Source organism: Amphiura filiformis, chromosome 1, assembly GCF_039555335.1.
Source record: "Amphiura filiformis chromosome 1, Afil_fr2py, whole genome shotgun sequence".
Taxonomy (NCBI): Eukaryota; Metazoa; Echinodermata; class Ophiuroidea; order Amphilepidida; family Amphiuridae; genus Amphiura; species Amphiura filiformis.
Genome location: NC_092628.1, coordinates 79,988,876 through 80,011,413, shown reverse-complemented (window position 1 = coordinate 80,011,413; position 22,538 = coordinate 79,988,876). Strand labels below are relative to the sequence as shown.

Below are 22,538 nucleotides of genomic sequence, written 5' to 3'. Positions count from 1 at the left end.
TTTCATAGGGTAATTGGTCAGACTGACTCACCAAACTGTTATTTTTGCAACGATATGCCTAAAACACTTGTACATTTATTTTGTGAATGTGTTAAGGTTACCCCTATTTGGGATTAATTATGCTTTTTAATCAATAGTGTGCCTGGGGAGTCTTTTGTTTGGTGTCACCAATTTGTCCGCACATGATAGTTGTATCAATTTTCTTTTTTTATGTTTGAAATTTTATTTGCACAGATGAAAATTTCAACAAACCCAGCCGAATTTGGTTGCTTTTTAAAATGTGGTTAAAATTAAGGGATGTGAAGAGAGCGAACCGTGGTTTGTATTCCAGAGGGAGGGTGTCTGTAAGAGACACAGCCATCAGAAAATGAATAACTGAGATCGCGCACCAAATAAACTTACTGCAGTAATTTTCCTAGTCTTTAAAATAATTAGGCATAGGTGGGAATCGAACCCGGCACCTCTCGGTTCTGAAACAACGGATAGTACCGCTAAACCAACTTCCTATCTGCACTAAAACCTGTGATATTAATCCTTGATAATGCTTAACGGAATAAATCAATACTAATGTACGATGTCATTCAAATAGAAGTACCACAACTAAAGTAGCAATCGATCAATCTGCTCACTCAATCATCACGTTGTTCAAATAATCAATCGGAAAAAAAAAAAAAAAAAAATAATAATAATAATAAATAAATAACAGAAACGAAGGATGAAAGGAAAGAAAGAAAGATATGCATAGGAAGAAGGAAAAAATAAAGAAAGAAAGAAAGAAAGAAAGAAAGAAAGAAAGAAAGAAAGAAAGAAAGAAAGAAAGAAAGAAAGAAAGAAAGAAATAAATAAATAAATAAATAAATAAATAAATAAATAAATAAATAAATAAATAAATAAATAAATAAATAAATAAATAAGGCGACGGAATAGGGAAAGGGGAACGAAAGAGGGAAAAAGAGGTAAAGAAAACAACATGCATGTTTATTGTGGGGAAGCAATTCATGCACAGGGGAAGGAAGGAGTGTAAGAAAAGAGAAGAAATTGACGAATATGAAGGAGAGGAAATTTAAGGAAGGGAACGGGAAGTGATTTGAGGGGAAGTAATTTAAGTGAGTATAATGGAAGGGGAAAGGATGATGAGAGAAAGGGAAGAAACTGAAGAATATGAAGAAGACGGAACTTAAGGAATGGAAACTAAAGGAGGAGAAGAGGAAATAATTTAATGGAAGGGGGAAGGAATGAGAGAAAGGGGAAGATATTAGAACATAATGAAGAGGAAAAGACAAGGAAGGGAAACTTAAGGAAGAGAAGGGGAAGTAATTTAGGGGAGTAATTTAAAGGAAGGGGGAAGAAATGAGAGAAAGGGGAAGAATTGAATGTAAAGAAGAAGGAAAGGGAACGAGTTAATAGACATACTGGTGGAGGAAGAGGAGACCAAGAAGATGGAGAGGAGGAAGAAGAGGAGGGCTATGAAACTGTCAATTTTAGATATATCGTATATTACGGGGTGTAATTGTTATTGGGAACAGGAATTTATCTTGATATGGACTTTGAAACAACATTTAGGCGCCTAGTTAGAATTTGGTACTAGAAGGATAAAATGGGCTGACACCCTTTCATCTGAGGAGATTTTGAAATTGGTTTGATTTATTGACCATAAACCAAGGGTATACATCCAAGGGTATACATCTATGAATCTCAGAAATTGATAAATCGGCGAGATTTAGATTTTTCTCAGGGAGTCATTTTAAAATTTGTGTCGCCATCTTCCAGTTATTGATCCAGGGATATTTATAATGTGTTAACTGGATGCCCTGACACTGACAACATAGGTATATACATTAAAACCATGCTTCTATGACCTTTTAATTTTCAGTGTCGGCCATTTTGAAATTTCGGCAGCCATCTCGGAAATTAAGTTCCCTTTGCCATTGTAAGTGATACTGTTGGAATCCTTGACCCTGAAAACATGGGTGAAAATATCAAAATTATGCTGCTAGGAGCTTCAATGACCAAGTTATGGTGATTTTTGTGATTTTGGCGCCCATTTTGACAAAAGCGCCCTCAGCGGCTCACCCACCGCTAGCCAATGTGCAGGCAAGCAGATTTCAAAACCTCAATGGATAAGGTTTCCAAAAATACCTGCTTCCAAAAATCTCCGGGGGAGGGAGGGTTTCGAGGATGAGCCCACAGCCTATATAATTCGATAGTTTGTTTCACGACTTCCATAATTTCTCGTTTCGCATTTTGGCCTTTTAGTCTGCATCGACATAATTATATCCTTCGCATAAACTTAAAGCGTCAATGCTCTAAAAGATAACTTGAAAGGATTTACGCCGTCGAAAAGTACATTTTCGCTCAACGTTTTAAATCTCAATCATATTACGTTTTCATTTTCTCTGATGGTCTGAACTAGACTTTCTAACTGGTGCAAACGATTGGCTTCGTGACTTTTTTCTGCATAGTGCACTTTAATATGCTGCACAGCAAACTTAAACCTGGTTAACATGAAATTACTCCAGCCAAATCAATCGATAAAGTCTAGTCTATCCTCCACATTGAATGGAGGACTGCACTTATGTCCAAATATGGCACTTGCCAATCAATAATCACCCACTTGAAATCCCCTGGCTCGATGCACTGACCAAAGTTATGGACAGAAATGGGAGCTGTTTTTGCTTTTATCTGTCATTTACATATCAGGGAAGTGCGAATATTTGCAGATGCCCCACCTACTCAGTTTTTAGCCTACATGTAATGCATAGATTATTCTTGATTGACGTCAAGTACAAAAAATATCCGTCAAGTGGTTTAGCTTTAATGACCTTCGGGAGAGAGCGATCTACAAGTGAGTGATAGTCACTAAAAGTTGCATTTGATTTACACAGGGAATTTTGCAGGCATGCCGTGCCCTTCCTTACTAAAACACCAACGTGCGAATATTTTCAAATATCTAAATTAGCTAAAAATTTAGGACATGTTACAAAACCATATGTTCTAGAATTTTAGAGAGTACAAACAATATTGGCCGGTCATTTTTCACACAGTGACGTTAACTAGGCAATGGCCTATACCTCTAACATACACTGTTTGTAGAGGTCACGCGTCAATGGTGAGAGCACTGTGTATTGTGTATAGGAAATTGAACAGTAACTGCAGTATTTGTTCGATTGTGTAAAGTAAGTTTCGCGTTATTCATTTTTATAGAGATTTTGTACACTACTGTAAGACCTATCGTTATGAGATTGTGGTCGTACATAGCCAAGACATAGGGCTTTCACATGGGCTAATCAGGTCCTTCCTAACCTTAAAATAATTGACATTGCTAGGCTGGTCAGAAAAAATAGGGCGAACACTCCCCGCTCTCCCATACACAGCCACGTTAAGTATACATTACAGTCGTGTTAAATCAGAATACATTTTGAAGAAAAAATGAAAGCGCCCTTACAATATTGCTTTAAATTATGTAAATTATAACAAGCCATTCCAGAATGTTTCTTCCCCGACTTTTTTATAAGATATTTCATCATGGGAAAAAGAATCTCGGATGATTCGGTTTATGAATTATTTGTGGTGACCTTATCATTTACGGATAACTTTCATGGATATAGCTCTCTTTAGCATATCTAAGCATTTTAACATTGTACATTTGTTTTTAGGTGATCATCATGTTAAAGTCGATCGGCGTTATTTTAGCTATATTTCTGGTCAACTTCTGGGAATTAGGGACTCTTAAATGTTTCGGCGTGTTTTTTCAACCGCTTCGGGAAGGCCTTCAAATATCGAGCACTGCATTGGGAATATGGATAGCGACATGCAGAGCTATGCAGAGCATTTACCAATGTTATTTCAGGGGGGTGACACTAAATTCACGGCTTTTGTTTAGCAACCTATGGCAAATGTTGTTGGCTTGCTCTCAACAAAGTGAGGCAAGGTATCGATCGGTTATGAATAATTCACATCAACTCTTACTCAGCCCATGTGATTGAGGTCACCACATAAAGGTGTCGTAAGTTTAGCGAATCGAACCTGTTGAAGATAGTAAAAGCGCCCCAAGCAAGGTTAGACCGGGCGGAAGTGGGTCAACTACTATGATCCCATCAGGCCACAGTGATTTGTTTCTGCAAGAAAGTCTTTTAATTTGATAAAGGAATGTCTTGTTGATATAGTAATGTCGAAATTGAAACCAACTATCGATAATAGAAAGGAAATATACGACAAGCATAAGATATGAAATACAGTGAGTATTTGAAGTCAAACAATCATTTGACACATCACGTGACCTTCCAAAATGGCACCCGCGGCAATAGTTTTTGCCATGTGCTTCCTCCCATTGGTGAAAAGTAGAATAGCACCGTAATTTTGACATTTAATTGTATACCGCCACTATAATCCAAAAATCCGATCTTTATTCATCACGTCTATTGGCTCATTTTCTTACATTGAACTATTATAGGCACTTCAACATCGATGATAACCAGCGTACACCACCAGACCCCAGAAAAAAAATCTACGGATACCGGTAGGCCTACATTAAAAAAAGTATGCATGGGTGACACCCATCAGGAGCGATTATAGTATTTGTTCCCCAGCTACATCATATTTTGATTGTTTCTGTTTGCCATAATTTAACACAGAATAAAAGCAAAACTCACTGAAAAATAACATTTGCTGAAAAATCAACTAAGTTTAGGGAGTGTTCAGAAATACTTTGGTGGGGTGACAATATATTTTTTCGTGTTACAAATTTGTTAACCCCCCATCCCCTCTTCGTGAACCAAAAACTTTGTTGACCCCCGGTCTCACAAGTAAATGGACCTAAAACTGTTATGACCCCCACCCTCATATTTTAATATTAAAAAGTACAAAACTATCTCCCCCAACCTGTACCATTGTACATCAAACGATAGAGGAAATAATATTATTAAATAATACTAAAACTTGTATTCATGTCTCTGGTTGTCATGGTTATTTTGCTACCAGGACATCGATGTTAAATCAACCTCAGCCTAATACATGTTGACAATGGACAAAATAAGGCAAACAATATGCTCACCTTCTGACACGATTTTCTCAATTTGTCGCCTCTCAGCCCTGCAAACGTGTGGCGATAAGCAATAGCCACGAATATTACGTCCAGTCCGAATCCGTGAACTAACCACATATTCAGGGTCGAGTTCATCGGGGCCTGTAATTTTCTCAGGATCCAGATCTGCGATATGGTTGTCTACCAGATATAATATAAAAGTTACAAGTAAAAATATTATTAACATCACACAGAGAATTATTATTTATTTATTTATTTATTTATTTATTTATTTATTTATTTATTTATTTATTTATTTATTTATTTATTTATTTATTTATTTATTTATTTATTTATTTATTTATTTATTTATTTATTTATTTATTTATTTATTTATTTATTTATTTATTTATTTATTTATTTATTTATTTTTTTTTTTTTTTTTTTTTTTTTTTTTTTTTTTTTTTTTTTTTTTTTTTTTTTTTTAATCAGCGGCATACGCTTGCCCGGTGGTCCGTTCATACACAGAGCAAACAAATTGAGATACATACAAATGTATTGAAGTAATTATGAAGAAATTATTTACCCACGTTAAACTCATAACTCTCCAAAATATAAAGAATTGTGGACAAAATCATCAAAGAAAAGTGTTAGCACACCCTTAGACCCAACGTGATTTATACTTTTCCAAGTTCAATTTAAAACCACATTCTTTTCCAGCGATATTTTGATGAAAAGAACATTGGGTACCATAAACTTTTTTGAATCAACCCATTTAATGCAGTGGTGACGAATGTTCCAGTTGTAATAATCAGGATATCGCATAGGCATACTATGTCTGCAGCAAAAATAAAGTTATATAAAAGAGCTTTTTACTCACATTTTCCAGAATAAAACCCGGGGCACTCAGCTTTAGAAAATGATGGGATGTGCCATCAATTCATACCCGATGACCCCCCCCCCTTTTTTTTTTAGATACGGCTACCCAATGACCCCCTTATTTCTAGAATGGTATCATCACAATGCCACAAAATAATACGGAAACTTTCAAATTATCTTATTTCAGCAAATTTGTATTGGGAATTTGGCAAATTTGGAACAAGAAATAAAAATTTGCACCAATTTTTAAAAATTTTCTACCATTTTTTGAAATTTTATACCCAATGACCCCCTTATTTCAAATATTTAGTATACCCAATGGCCCCCTTTTTCATTCTGTTTGTACCCAATAACCCCCTTTTTTAAAACAACGTTTTGTACCCGATAGGCCCCTACTTCGCGACGCCGGTAGGCACATACCCGTCACTTCTAAAGTTGAGTGCCCACAGAGGCTATTTTAACGCGCCTCCTGGCACGTTCGTGCAGAGAGAATAAAAATCCGTGCAGTGAGAATTAAAAATCCGTGCTTTAAATATTTACTATACTATTCAAGTTTTAAGCACACAGGAAATTAAAGCAGTTCCGCATCAAACACAAAACGTTTTACGAGTCATAGAGGGTATAAAACGTATAAATGTTTTGCAGGACCTTTATATAACCCGACATTTAAATGTTTTAAAAACATTTTGACAAAAACTAAATCGCGTTTATAAATTATAACGTTTTAAAAACATATTAAACGAGCGAAAAAATCAAGCTAATATTGCATTACGCCTCTTGCAACGCCCTTTCTTCCCAAATTTCTATCACTCAGGACTTTGGATAAACGGGGCAAACTGGTAAAAAGTGTGTTTTTTATGCAACTTGGCAGAGTTTGTATGCGTTTTTTGCATTCTTATTAACATTTAACCATAATACCATTTAACTCGATATCAGTAAACCAGCAAACAGTATACTTTCATCCCGATGCAGCTGATACAAAACTTGCAATTCAATTAAATGGATTGAAATTTTTAAATGAAAATCTATCTTTCTAAATAAAACCAAATGATTTTGATTTTTTTAAATTTGCGATATAATACAAATTTTATGGCAAATGATTAAAAATTGGTATTTTTGAAATTTAAGAGTCCTTGTAGTAAATTGTATAAATCTAATGATATGTACTTAAAGTATATGTAGCTGGGATGAAAAACCGTCCATCACATGAAAATTTTCCCCAAAACACACAAAAAACAACAACATTGAGGCCTTTTTGGGGAAAAAATGTATATCTTCAATGAAGATTAACATTTTTAATTGATGGTCGACTTTTCATCCCAGCTACATACAATTTAAGTACATATCATTATATTTATAAAGTTTACTTTGAGGACTGTTAAATGTCAAAAATATCAATTTTTGATAATTTGCCCAACATTTTTTTATTGTTTTGCGAATTTCAGACAATCAAAATTGGTATCAGAAGGACATTCATCGTATTCAAAATGCAATTCGATATTTCTGATGTCTTCTCAGGTCCCACAAAAATACGTGAAAACGTCGCTATCTGAGCCCTTAAGTAGAGACATTAGCTTCATGTATTTCAATGGGGCTTCAACTTTGCCACGAAAAATTGTCTCCTAGTGAATAATGCTGTTTCCTTGTTTTGTTATTGTTGTTGTTTTTTTGGGATTTTTTTGTTTTATTTTGTTTTTGTTTTGTTTTGGCCCAAATTTTTCATTTCAGAAATACATAATGATAATTTGTGGCCGTACACTACCAATGAGCTTTAAAGTCGGCAAATTGTATTCTGAGTTACAGTGTAAAATGTGCGTGAAGGTCGTATTTATAGGTACCTCAATTTGGTGCGCAATGTATCTCATTTGATAGCGCCAGTCAAACACCGTTTAAACCAATCAATAATCCTATTGCTGAAGAGGATAAGAAGCTTCTACCTATTTTTATAGAATCCTTAAATAGCTCTAGACTTTGCTTGCTTTGGCTAAATCCTGTTTAAGTAGTGGGTTACAAAGCATTTTGTCTAGGTAACCAACAATTAACAATGAGAGGTAATTCCTGAACCTCGTTGACTTGGGGATGATTTGAAATATCCGCCAATTATGACTGTTTGATATTTATTACCAGCAATGTGGAAAAAGAGACACATGTAGAACCGGAAACAGGTACCATTTTGTTGAAGAAACAGAGTTCAACAAACCATAACCCCGCAACTGGATATCGTTTGAAGTGAAATGATATACCATTTTAAAGCTTATGATATATATTTTCTAAACACGAAATAAAACAAAATTGTCCGGGCCGACATAACGGCTGATTCGTGGTGTACTGTCACATTTGTTTATACTTTCACTGAGATCACTTTCACTGAATGGGACTGTAACTATAAGCCTTAGTGAACCAGGTGTGTACTTTCATCAAGCTGTGGCTAATAAAATAATGACATGTCAATTTAATGGATTTACATTTTAAATAAACGCCAGCCTTGTAAATAAATTGTAGGCACCTGTGTACATTTTGTACAACTTTGCAGAGTTTTTATCCATTTTTGCATTCTGATTAACATTTTTTAATCGTTAACTTCGCATTAGCCAACCAGGTGTGTACTTTCATCGAATTCTAGCTATAGGTTTCGGAAAAAAAATGACAACAAGAATCAGGTCATAAGTATGCACTTTCAAAGATTATACGTTTAATGTAGCTAGTAATTTTAGCAGAAAAAAGTCACATCACAAAATAGTGAGAATGTTGGTCAAACGACGAACAGTTGGTCAACATGTTTATCATTTGAAATAATCTTAATCGTGTAACCAATCGTGGAAAATATTCTTAAAAACAACAACAAGTTGTCCTTACTACAATATTACGCGAACAATTGGTAAAATAATTGTAAATGATGAAAAGTATGTTAATTTTAAAGCTTTAATTTTAGAATATAAATTGTGGTGTACACCCAGGGTAAATTCTTGGATCTCTATTATTGTATAATATGAACGATAATAAATGCATGAAGGATGTTCCAATTTATTCTCTTTGCTGATTACATAACATATTATACTCAAATAAGAATATCATTAGAAATTAGTTCTTTTTAAATAAGAAATGTATCGTGAACCAGATACAAACACAATGGGGATCAATTTTTTGATACCGAAGGAAACGGAATATAAACATTAGGGACCGTTCACAAACACTTGTAAGGGGGTGGCCTTATGAAAAAAAAATTCATCGCGAACATTTTTCGGGGCCCCCTTTACAGATCTCAAAAATTTCAGGCCCCCTTTGACATGAAAAATATGGGTCAACCCCAGAGCATATAAACTTAATTTTTCCAGGAAAATTTGTAGACATTTTTTTCAGGTCCCCCTTTTTGCATCAGCCCCCCCTAACAAGTGTTTGTGAACGGTCCCTTAACAAGATAAAAGTACAGTATGGTAGGCAAGGATTTAGACAGATTGATAAATACGGTATGAGCCTCCCCACCATGCATTTGGTTGATGGATTGTTAAACGAGCTCGAGGCGACGGCCACCCCCCCCCCCCAAGATGTCAAAAAGAAATCTATACGCCACTGGTTGAGATCAAAATTTATCACCAAATTCTAAATAAATCAGAAACTGGAGGTGGAATACACCCCTCGAGACCCCCCTCCCTCTTGCACACGCACAACCTGCTTGGGCATCGAAGCAAAAGTAACCAACAAGTCAACGTGCAGTGTCTTCCCCCACCCCTAAAATATCCCTTGAGTGTCCGGATAAAGTTATCAAAACATTCCACTGACCTTAACTTAAACGGACCTTCATTTCACCAAACATAAAAAGTCTTGGAACACTTGCGTGTAAATAACGGAAAACTGTGCGAAATGATACTATCTTCAGCGGTTCCCAATGTGTCCAACATTGATTATATTGAACTTGACTGGACCAGTATAAAACAACCTTCACTGTCAAAATACGGTGAGAGTGAGATCATTTGTTTCAGTGCGAGAAAGGGGAAATATTTGAACAGAAGGATCATAGTGCCATATCTTGATAAAATTACATCAAAACAGTCAAAGATCTATTTGGAACCAGTCTTATGATGGAACAACTTATACATCATTCCACTTTAAGGGATTTTTTATTCACTTCTCAGGGGGAGTATCCCCTCAGACACTCCCATGCGTATGGATAAACAAGTTGCCCTTTCAGTTATGCGGGCAATTATGCTTTTCTTTTATAGCAATAATGATAAATTGGGCTTTCATGGCCATTCCTGGGGGGTCACTCCCATTGTGGCCTGTACACCATCCGCGATAATCAACTTTTGAAAAGCACCCTAAACAAGGATTTAACCCTTGGCAAAAAACGATACCCTTTTCACGCCCTAAACAGGGATTTTATTCCTTGTATCAAATTTCATACCTTAAATTTCATTTCCGCGTATTAGCAATTGCAATTTTCCTACCCTTTTTTCCTTCCAATTTTTCATGTTTTTGACACCCTAAACACGGTACGCGCGTATCGTGCCTACCCACGAAAAACTACCCTTTTTACGCGTTTTCATTATCGCGGATGGTGTACAGACCACAATAGGAGTGACCCCGGGTGACCATCACTTCTAATGGGGCCACATCTTCCCTCTGGCACCCTCTTGTGTTGCGTTATAAACGTTACGACGAATAGGTGGCCTTGCAGGAAGTTGCGGCCATGTTTACATTTTCCGGTTTTCTCATATTGCCAGCCCCGACTGCTCTAGATTACTTTGAATTTATAATTTGATTATACGAGTGAACATACATACCATACTTCTTGTATCCATTATGATAATCTTCAATAACAGGGTCAAACAATTCACCATACAAAGTATAACATTCCTCGTCACCTGCCAACAAGCCAATATGAAAATCTACAGATCAAAAGAAAAAAATAGAGGGCAAGTGAAATTTTGATTTTCATTAAAATGTTGTTTATGACTGAATAAACATTATGAAATTATGGAGTCGAAACATAATTACTGCCATGTCATTGATGTTGTGGATGATGATGATGATGATGATGATGATGATGATGATGATGATGATGATGATGATGATGATGATGATGATGATGATGATGATGATGATGATGATGATAATCAAAGAGCTTTTAAATAGAAATAGAGTCGCAATAGATTATATAATCTTTTGTTCGTTTGATGCCGATTGGAAGTTGCGACAGGCTATTCATAAAAGTGGTACCTTCTCTTTGTCAAACAGGTTCGGTACAAGTTTTTCGGTACTTAGGACGTTGTTATTTCCCACGAGATTCCTTTGATAATCCGATAACCACTCTTCTTGTACTTTCAAACGCTCCGGCGCCAAGGGGTAAGCATTGTGTGAATCGTGTAATTCCTTCGGGTACTCCAAGTCAACTTCTAAAAATACCCCACTTCAGAATCGCTGGGGTGCTTTTGGATTTTTGTAGAAAGCCCCTCTAGATCCTCCTCCCATTTGAATTCTCCTCTCGGTAGGTGTTGGCTCATCGCCAAACCGTACAGGTTATTAGCGTCAAAATATCCTATATGGCTCTTGTCCTTATCGGGATCGTAACCTTTTACCATCGGGTTGTTCGCTTTGGCATATCTGCCGGATACCATGGAAACACCCCGCGCTAGCCCTTCTCGCAAAAAGTATACATATCGTAATCCGTCAACAATTCGAGCTTGACATCAGTCTTTTTTAGCATCGCATCCCACCCCAGACTGGGACCACTGATATAGTGCGCTGGATCTAGCTCGTAATGTTTGAGAGACAAAGCTCTAAAGTTTTCAAAGATATCCGCGAGTAGAGTGACATCGGTTTTGAGGTAAAGATAATCACCCATGTTTTTACAACCAAAAGTTTTCCAGACTTTTTGAGCATGTGCGTAATCCTCGTCGGAAATGTGATCATCCATCAGCGAGCTGTAAAATGCATCCTTGGGTGGTAATTGTGTTTCTTCGAAGCGCTCCCAGCTGTCCATGTATTCGTACGGATACACACCCTTTCTGAGTAGCATATCACGCTTCTGCGTATTTGGCTCATGTTCCGTTGTAATTTTAAACAAGTTGGAGGTGGTGGACTCGACCAATTTTGCTAGAGAAGAGAGCAAAAATTGGTTGCTATCTATGAATTTTAGATTACCCAACGAGAATGTTTTATATTTTTCCATGTTATTCGCGATACACTTGATCTTTCCTTCTGTCTCGCCCATCGCTTGCATAATCAAATGACTGTCGTATCCTTTGAGATTATGAAAAACCACGGGAATCGTGGGGTGGAAGCAAAAATTAAGGTTGCACGAGTTATGAGCTCCTCAAAAGGCTCCGGTGATGTGGCAATGATCCCTCACTTTGTCTATTTTACCTTCTTTAGTCAGTGACTTATTGCATATGTGACAAAAGGTAGCCTCATCAAACAGACAAAAATCTTGTCTCGTCATTTTCATTGGTTTTATGTTTTTTAGGACTTCGGTTATTTTGGCTTCTTCCTCTTTCACGCACTCGAGAAATTTCTTGTCAGCGTCTTGCCCCCTGTAACTGATTGTTTTTTTCGGTATGACCATCGCTTCTCACGACAATGTACGAAAAACTACATACCGCGTGCAGGTGTGTTTTTGCGTATTCTTCACTTTTTGTTCTTTCACCTTGGTGATTAGAGACTCAAAATCGGCGTAGATGATGTAGGGTGCTTTTAATTGATTGCTAAAATTCCTAAATTTCACAAACATTTTACTCTTCATCCTAAAAATCTCATCCTTCGACAGCCACTCTTCTTTTCTATTGCTATCCTTCCACTCGACCAGATACATTTGCTTCCCTTCTTCCCATTTTTCATCTACAATGTCTTTTATGGGATAGTTTGGCATTTCGAGTTTAGCGTCCGTTTCTACGGGGCCTTCGCATTCTGGGTTATGTTCTTGTAAAAGTTCTTGCTTAGAAAACCCATGAAGACATTTGTCACAAAAGTACGTTCTTGCTTTGTGATTATTCATATCGCTGAGAAATCGATCTAAATTCCTGATCAAAGTGTAGTGAGAATTATTTCCTTCCTCTAGGAGCAAGAGGTTGATTCTGGGAATTTCGGTTGGTTGTTTGCTTAAATGTATTCGAGCGGGAGTACTACCCTCTAGATTAAAGACATTGAATGCCACGTCGTTTGGCTTCTCCACTCTCTTAAGTTTTTCAACCGGAATAGGAGTGTTTGGTTCGAATCCTTTAAGATTTAGCCCTTCATACTTTGAATAGATCGATGTTCTTTCTGGGTTTTTTTACAGGGTATTTCCACGCGCGATAGCACCAATCTAGACCGTTGTTGTCTTTGTTTTTTATGTTCACGATCGCCTTTTTGTCTTTCAACCACTTTGGTAATTCGATGTACGAACCACCGGGTCTTTGGATCGGATTGTACTCCCATATGTCAAGGTGCAATGCTTCTATACGTTCAACCCACCACCCAGATCCGAGCTTGATAAACTCTTCGATTTTGTTCGAGATAATAGAAAATTGATCGCTGAGATCGATATCCTCCTCGCTCGATATTAGTCGCCGTTCGTGATTAAAATAAGCCTGCATGGTTTCTATTTCGTCACCATTCATCCTTGCCATCAAAATTTGAAGGCACAACACAAAATTAAAGCCTTTCATCTTTTTCAACTGTTCTTTGAGTTTAGTGATAATTTCCTCTTTTACACCACTCAAAAACTTTTCAGGGTCCTTTTCGAGAATGTGTCCTTTAGGTACGTTCATTTGAAAATTTTGTATGCATTTTCCTCTTGTGCACGCGACTCGCTCAAATTCAAGCGCCCATCTTCTTCTTTCCAATGAGAGTCTAGGAGCTGGTACGGGTCTTTGGGTTTGAGTGCGGGGAGTTGGTATTGGTCTTTGGGACCGGGAAGCTGGTATTGGTTTTTTGGTCCGGGGAGCTGGTGTTGGTCTTTGGGTCCGTGGAGCTGGTGCGGGTCTTTGGGTTTGAGTCCGGGGGGCTGATGCAGGTCTTTGAGATCGAGGAGCTGGTATTGATCTTTGAGATTGGGGGTGTTGAAGTATCGATAGATTGCCTGTTTCTCGCAACAAATTCGTCAAATCCTCTTTATTCAAACGGTAATAACCCCTCAGGCCAGCATCTTTGGCTATGGAGCGTAATTCTTTTACGGTCGGCATACTTTATTTATAGTAAATATTTTTTCTTTAAGCATTTTTTTTGTGCTCATAATTCGCGAATTCGCGATTTTTTTTGTGCTCATAATTCGCGAATTCGCGATTTTTTTGCTCATAATTCGCGAATTCGCGAATTTGTCCATGAACCAATGAAGGACCGTTCATAAACATAGCTCTGTCAAAGTGAACGTGCGGAATTCGCGAATACGCGAATTTGTCCATGAACCCAATGAAGGACCGTTCATAGACATAGCTCTGTCAAAGTAAACGTGCGCGCATTCGCGAATATTCTACTTACACAATCATCTGTTTCCAACAAATTATAAACATTATCCTTGAATTTAACCAGACCTTTGTATTTCTTTGACAGGAAGGATTCTAAATCACTTAAATAAATTGCAAAAAGTAATGGAGAGAGATTTGTTGCCCTGAATTTTGACACAGGATTTGGCATGACAGTGAGACTAAATTGCAAATTGGATCAGCTGACCATGCACCTGACCGGTCAGGTACATGATCAGCTGAGGTTTGATCCACCAGTCCTTCAACTGCTTAAGCATGGTCATCGGGTTGTGCTTGCAGGTGTTTTTGAATTGTTTCGAGGTCGGGCCGAGGGACTCAGGCTAGTCAGCTATTAAAATGGATGGTGTGCCAGAATCGTGCGAATTCAAAGGAAATGTTTGGTAATTTTCAATAAAGATTAGTTCCAAAATGGGACGTTGTGGCAGTATGCTAAATAAGAAGAAATGTGCGTCAAGTTTCATAGGTGCAGCACGGTGAGTAAGAAAATGTGAATTACCAAATGGGCCCCAGAAACCGACATTTGTCACCCAAATAATTACGAAGAAGATTTACGAAGAACTAAATAAGTCCAAGTTGTCTCTTGTACCAGTTGTTTTTATCACTTGCAAACTTCGGTATCAACCAAAATACACTTAGAGAGTGCCTTGAACGAAATGTGGATGTAATCTGCATAATGTTGGCAAGAATTTCCGACGATCAAACCAAAATTTTGAGCATGCCATTGTGAAAAATGATTCTTAATGCAACTACATGGGTAAAACGGACAGAAAACAGTGAAATAGGAAATCAAATCAAAGTGTAACAGTAAATTGGGAAACTCGCAGCTGCTAAAACCATACTGAAAATTTGTGTGTATGTATGTATATGAAATGTCCAACAGCGATTGTTTCTGACATTTCTCTTTGATGAAAAATGTGCAAAAAACCGATTTTTCACTAATTTGCCCCAAAAATCTTACCAGATACAAAAGTTAGTAAAAAAAAGAGTATACATGGCATGAACTGACCCATGGCAGTTATCACACATGATAATGGGTGTAGGTCATCTTTACTTTTCGATAGGGGCTACCCTGACCAACGTCGCTACCCCAGCCCTTAATAGATTAACATTTTCATACTTTACATTAAAGTAATTAACACACAGGAAACAATTAAGAGGCAAACATTTTGAATCTTTGTTGTTGGTTTTTTTATATGACTGGGAATGACGTTATTAACGTGTTTATTTATCCGTCATTGATGATGAGAGTGTCATCCTCATCCATCTAAAAAAGCAGGCAAGAAATAAACAATGAAAAATTGCATGGGCTGCACATTTTTATTATCAAAGTGCACTATTAAAATCATTTACAATAATATGCTACCTATTTTGTCTGAATTAATTTGGTAAACTATGTAAATTAATTCATATGTCTCCATGTTTGCTAAGGTCTATAATCCTGGGCCAAAATTTATGGTTATGGAAAATGGAAGAGGAAGTCATTCTATATGTTTATCATCGTTTAAACTAAATTTAATAGTCCTAAGTCTACCTGTAACATGTGTAATGAACTTAATTCTTAGCTACACAGAATTAACGGGTCATTTTGATCATTATGAAAATTATTCACGTGTTTTCTCAACACGCAACTCATGAATCAAGTAGTCATTGAACCTTAATCTTTGAAAAAAATAATATATGGTTTGGCAAATATTTTCTATAGAATACGTAAATTGTAATTGTTAGCATGGAATGATTTATATAACTGTGATATATGTAACCTACCGCTTTGGTGTAGACGAAAAAACTAAACTTTAAGGATAGACGAGGTCATGGTCGAAGCATCCACATAATAATGTATGGGTTTGTCAAATATTTTCTATAGAATACGTAAATTATTGTTAGGGACGCACCATTAGATATTATCGGGGGGGGGCTAGGGAGTTTGGGTCAGGCAGAAATTTTTGTTTTTCGTTGCCTTTGGAGGCAAATTTTTTTTTTCGCCGCCTTTGGCAGCGAAGTTGTATTTTTTCAATTTTAATGTATACCTTTATACAGAGCTGGGTAGGGGAAAATTTTTTTTTTTTGCTCATCAATGAGGCAAAATTTTTTTTTACTCATCAGTGAGGCAAAATTTTTTTTTTTTACTCATCATCAGTGAGGCAAAACTTTTTTTTTCAAAAAACTCCCTAGCCCCCCCCGATAATATCTAATGGTGCGTCCCTTAGCATGGAATGATTTATATAACTGTGATTTATGTACCCTGTCGCTTTATTGTTGACGAAACACTGCACTTAAGGGACCGTTCATTATTTCTACCGGAGGGGGGCCGGGAGCAGACAGAAAGTCACTGCCGAAAACTATATGACCCCCCCTTCTCCGATAATAAAAACCATATGACCACCCCTCCGAGCTACATGAAAATCATATGACCCCCCCAACCTGACGTATGCACACACTCAATGATGCGCAATATATATGCGCGCATGGATCAGCTGCCTCAACGCATCACGTCACTGCCACATATCAAGCTGACAAATTATGCCTTTATACCAATTTTTCACAAAAAGCACCTAAATTTACTCTAATTGCAGTAATTGGGCACTTTTCTCCAATGGTCTTTACTGAATAGCCACCCATCAATATACCAAAATCGCTGAAAAGGACCCCCAAAACGTAGCACATCCTCATATAGGCCTACCTTCAACTAGGTAGAACCCCACAGGGTATTTTAACTTGTTTTATTTATTTTTCTAAAATATTATTTATTTCACATGCATGTACACAGTTTTTGGTTCAAACTGCCACCCTGTGCTCCAGCTAGTAAATGTACATGTACTTCAATACCACAGGTCCCTGAACAAACCACAGTGATATTATCCATATACGACTACAGTTTTTTTGCACCAAGAACAATCTTTCAAGTGGCAGGTTTGGAAACTTGGGGTCAAAATTATTATAATTCATTAGTTTTATGTAAAATGGCTGTAAAACGAATTTATTTCATTTTTAAGTTGTAATTTAATTCAATCATACAGAATATAAAAAATTAAATGAGTTTAATAAACTATCAAGCTGATTTATTAATTTTCAAAAGTATGCATCAACTTCTCATACATGTTGATACTGGGTGCAGTACATAGCCCCCTTTGGTGTAAAATGAATGAGTTGCAAAATCTTCTTCATCAGTATATTAAAATGAATAAAAAGTAGTTTGTGACATCTTACCATAAATCAGTGATGTACAGTGGCGTAGATTTCTTTTTTGACATGTGGGGGATGGGGTTGGAAAAAATTCTTGAAGTATAGTGAATCCAGCACCTTTTGGCGACAAAAAAGTTCATGTATACAAATGCGACGGAAGCGCGCGCAATTTTTTGATATTTTGAAGCTAAACTGATGAAATATGGTGCAAAAGTGGAATAAATGTGTGCGAAGGGCACGGAAATTTGCACTTTTGGGGCTAAAATGGGCAAATATGTAGTCAGAAACCTATATTCAGCAACATTGGATGGGATGATTGTATGGAATATCCACCTGGCAAAATATGGGGGGATCTACGCCTATGGTGATGTATCGATCGGACTCAAGTCCACTTTTTGCCAGACTCGGACAGAAACCGACTCGGTTCGGCTCAAACTTGGACACAGGTCCAATTAGATCCATGTAAGATGTGAAATGATTATCTAAAAATGTCAAAATAGATCTCAAATTTGATTCAAAAACTGTTGTCATAATATCCAACATATCCACAAAATTATTTAGATTTATCTGTCACTTCCCAGAATCATTACTGTTATCGTTAATGAAATAATTGATAATTAATATTTTGACTATATAAAAATATCTAAAATTTCTTTCATCAGTTCATGGAACTTTCTAATTCATTAAACTCTTGAAAGAGAGAAAACATGCACACAGACGTACACCCCATCCATAGGGCTAGGATGGCTGTGGTTTGTGTGCGTTCACTACTCAGTGGCAGTCACTGCACATTTGTCCGGAACATTTTGTCCAACACACAACCGTAATATAATTTCTGAAAGGGTGAATTTCTATTAGTATTATGATGATGATGATGATGATGATGATGATGATGATGATGATGATGATGATGATGATGATGATGATGATGATGATGATGATTTATTTTTCTATAATGTATTTGAATACATTGCCCAAGTTTACCTTCATGGTGGTTTGGGTGAGTCTTTGTAGTTTAACTAGGGTATGGAAATGACACCTGTGTGGGGTGGGGTTTGACAGTGGATGTGTATTGGGGGAGTGGTTTGGGGTGGTGTAGTTTTTCATTGTAAAAGAACAAAGAAGAGTCTGACCACAGCATTACTGTGCAGCAGCTTGATTATTCTTAATTCTCTATTACGAAAATGGCAGTGTACATGTATATTTATGAAATATGGTTCAAAATTCTCTTATTTCAGCAAATTTGTATTGTACATTTGGCAAATTAGAAGCAAAATCTAGAATTTTTCCCCATTTTTTGGAATGTTTTACCCAATGACCCATTTTTTCAAAATGTTATAACAAATTACTTATTTTTGGTGCAAATTTATGTCAATTCACACTGTGGCAGGTGAAAAACAGGTTGAGGCCCGACTTAAGTCCGGACTAGGACCAAAGTGTCGGCCGACAATGCAAAGCGCAAATCTAATGGTCAGGGTCATTGGGCAATGTTCCAGATGGGGTCCAGGGGCGAAGCCCCCTGGAAGCTCAGGATTTTGAGATGCAAAACCATCTGACCCCCCTTTCAATAACTAAAAACCATCTGACCCCCCTTTTTGCCTGACAAAAACCATCTGACCCCCCCATGTATTCTCCCGGCCCCCCTCCGGTGGAAATAATGAACGGTCCCTAAGGCCATAATGTGTGATTTGCTTCACAGTGACGCCCTCAATTTTACTCGGATTTCTACTTATTGAATAATTATAATGCCCAGTGGTATTCTAAAATAACACGTAAAAGACTAAGCCTGAAGTGCTTTAATAACAGTAAAATTTAAATTTTTGTATTAAAACGGGGACCCGGTTTTATTCAGAGTTCAGCGATCGAGTACTTGCTAACATGTACCGTGGCTGTCAGCTTGTATGCTTCGCGCGCACTGGCCTGTTTATAACAAAATTCAGCTTCAATTGGGCCTAAAATGTCTAAAATTGAATTTTTTTAGCGCGCTTTGCGCGCAAATGTCCTAATGAAATCTAAAATTTCGCAACTTGAGTGCACATGCCTTCCTCACGGTGCGTTTGGGGGCCTCCAAATTATGGCCTGGCCCAGGGCCCCCAAAAAGGTAAATCCGGCCCTGCTTGTATGTACACACGTCGAGCGTGACGCTCCGTGCAGTTACATCTAATACGATCGGCGAGCGTATTACACGCATTGTAGGCATTGGAATGAATCGCAAATTTCTTCGTTATACCTCATTTGTTGGCTCGAAATTAAAAGGGGATAATGTGATCAGTGAAAACAAACATATAAATACGAATCTATTCTTTATGCAAATCACACATTATTGCTTTAAGGGTAGCACCAAGTTTCATTATCATTGAAGTATAGGACTTTTTATTTTTTCGGAAAAGAGCAGGTAGGGCAACTACTTGATTATAATATTTCTACATTTTCATACTACATACTCTGAAAATTTTATAAAATTCGCACGAGTCCATTTTTTTAAAAATCACATTTTTGTTCCTAAAATGGGGGTTATAGCGCCCTCAACGGGCACTCTCTCCATATGTTACATGGCCCTAAAATAAAACGGACTCGTGCGAATTTCCTCAAATTTTGCATATGATGTAGATTTAACATCTGGAATGTAATGCAAGTGATGTCGTTGCTGCTCTTCTAAATTCATTTTTAAAATGTCCGCCCCAGACCAAGGTGGTAGACGAAGTATTGTTGGTCGAAGCAGCCAAAACATTTTCATTGTTTAAGTCAATATATTATTGAAAAATAACACTTTGATGATCCGCAAATAAGTTCATCAGGATTGTCAATAAAACAGATAATTCAGATATTCTGGTCGCACCAAACGCTGAGAAACATCTTAGTGCACCCCAAAGATAAGCGAGACGCTATAACATCTGATTGTGTATACGAGATTCCCTGCCTCAACTGCGATAAAACATACATTGGAGAAACAGCCAGACTTTTTGGAACGAGACTTAAAGAACATAAAACTGAAGCAGAAAAAGCTTCAAAGAAAGCTTTTACCAGATCACAAAGACAGGCCTCCATCGCGATAACAGATCACGTCGCAGAAGATAATCATGTAATTGGGTGGGAGGAATCACAAATCAGAGACAGAGAACCGAACAGAAAGAGAAGACATAAAGGAAGCCATCTGGATAAGAAAAGGGGAGGGCAAAACACTCAACAGAGACGAAGGGACTACTTTCTTCCGCACATCTACGACCAACTCCTAACAGCGCCACCTACGTCAGCTCCAACTGGTAGCAGCCTTCGAGGTGCAGAAATTGGTCAGTCAATTTGAGAAAGTGCACGAAGCACGAAATTGTCATTGAGGTACGTGACATCAACACAAATTTTGGATTTGTACACAAGAATCTCTGAATTATCTAACACTTTGATGTTTTGCATAAGTTAATTCTACAAATTATATACTTTGAAAACTTGCTTGATTTATTTATGTGTGAGCCCGAGTTTTTGGCTAAATAGTCAATATAGGCCTCAATGGGACTTGACCTATTTTGTTGTGTTACCTAGGTAACGAAACATCCTAGATGGTGCAATCCTATCCTTATTTGAATTGTTTTATCAAAGCGATCAATTTGACACCTCTTTTGGTAAAATCGGAGCCCTTTGACGTTTTTGACCCCCATAGAGCCAAAAATGTGACCTTTGACCTTTTCGATTATTAACCAAGATAGGTCAAACTATACATTTTCTGAATCCTTGTGACACAATTTGAGCAACTTTGAAATTTGACCCTGTGCAAAGTTCGATGACCTTTTCCCGCCAAAGGCTACTCCGGTTCAACTCCTATCAGGCATTTTGTATAGCCCATGATGTCAACTATCCCCCAAGTGGTACCAAACACCCAATCTGAGGATGTTTCACTCCTCTTTACAACATAACTCAAGAACCACAGGACCTACAAAAGTATATCTGTAATATTTGAATTCTTCTAGACACTCGCAAGGATTGATCACTACAATTTTTCCAAAGATCACTACCATTCGCAAGATGCTCTTAACATCCGCGCGAATTTATTCACTTTCTGTACCATATTCCCAGTTTAGCTTCTATATGGCAAAATTTGTCGCGCGCATTTGTAACATTAACTGATTTTGTCGCCAAAAGGTGCCCCCTTCAAATTTGTCTTGCCCCCCTCCCTTGCCCCCCCCTCTGAAAAAGTACTGGCTACGCCACTGCTACCAAATCGCACCAGATTAAAATAGTTGCTAACCTTAAAGTGAAAGTATGGTAAGTGTTACAATTTCAGCCATGAAGGGAAGGCTCTACTTTCATCCATCTGAACCTCAAGTCGAACCCCTTATTTAATTTGCTCGAGGACCCTGAACCCTTGGGGCCCACGGACTTCGTCTACCCTGTCCACCCGCATGATACGCCCCTGTAAAAAAAATCAATATTTTTCATACCCTCCAAAAGGTAAGAAATAATATTAAACATATATAAATTGCCACTTCGTTTTCAAAAGATGATGTTTTATTGTTTACATTGAAAGTAGGTCCGCAGTTTGCGTCCCATTACGTAATTAAATTAAGTTTTTCCATAGATTTTAAGTGGGAAATCTATGGTTTTTCTAAACGACATATCGCTACACTGATAGCAACCGGAAGATTGTGAAGTACTTAAAAACTTTATAATTACCTGCATTGTCGGTTCCGTTTTGTATGACTCTATCGAGAGTAAATCCAGATGCGGTGTGTACGTCCCGGAGTCGCGAGTACATATCGAGAGACAAATGTTTGGAGAGCAGACTCTTATATCCGGTGAAGTTAGGGTAATCCTCCTCTGCGCTGAAATTCTTCTGCTTTGAATGTGCCATTTTCGATTATAACAATTGTTTTTAGTTTCAACAAATTATAAGTTGGAAAGAAAATGGCGGAAATCTAGACTAGAATCGGATCGCCAGCAATATGTAACACAGCGAACTGTTACTACTGAAATGATTAAAATCTCAAAACAAAATTTCTACA

The 22,538-nt window shown here is 37.3% G+C and overlaps 1 protein-coding gene across 1 annotated transcript; it reads right to left on the bottom strand.

Moving 5' to 3' along the window:
- Positions 1-1,911: 1,911 nt before the first annotated feature.
- LOC140163401 (arginine kinase-like) lies at positions 1,912-22,475 on the bottom strand. Its single transcript, XM_072186745.1, has 4 exons — positions 22,210-22,475; positions 10,684-10,788; positions 5,054-5,224; positions 1,912-1,958 (listed from the first exon to the last, which is right to left on the bottom strand). Exons 1-4 carry the CDS (start codon positions 22,385-22,387, stop codon positions 1,912-1,914), a joined length of 501 nt encoding a protein of 166 aa, XP_072042846.1. The 5' UTR covers positions 22,388-22,475.
- Between the last annotated feature and the right edge of the window lie 63 nt (positions 22,476-22,538).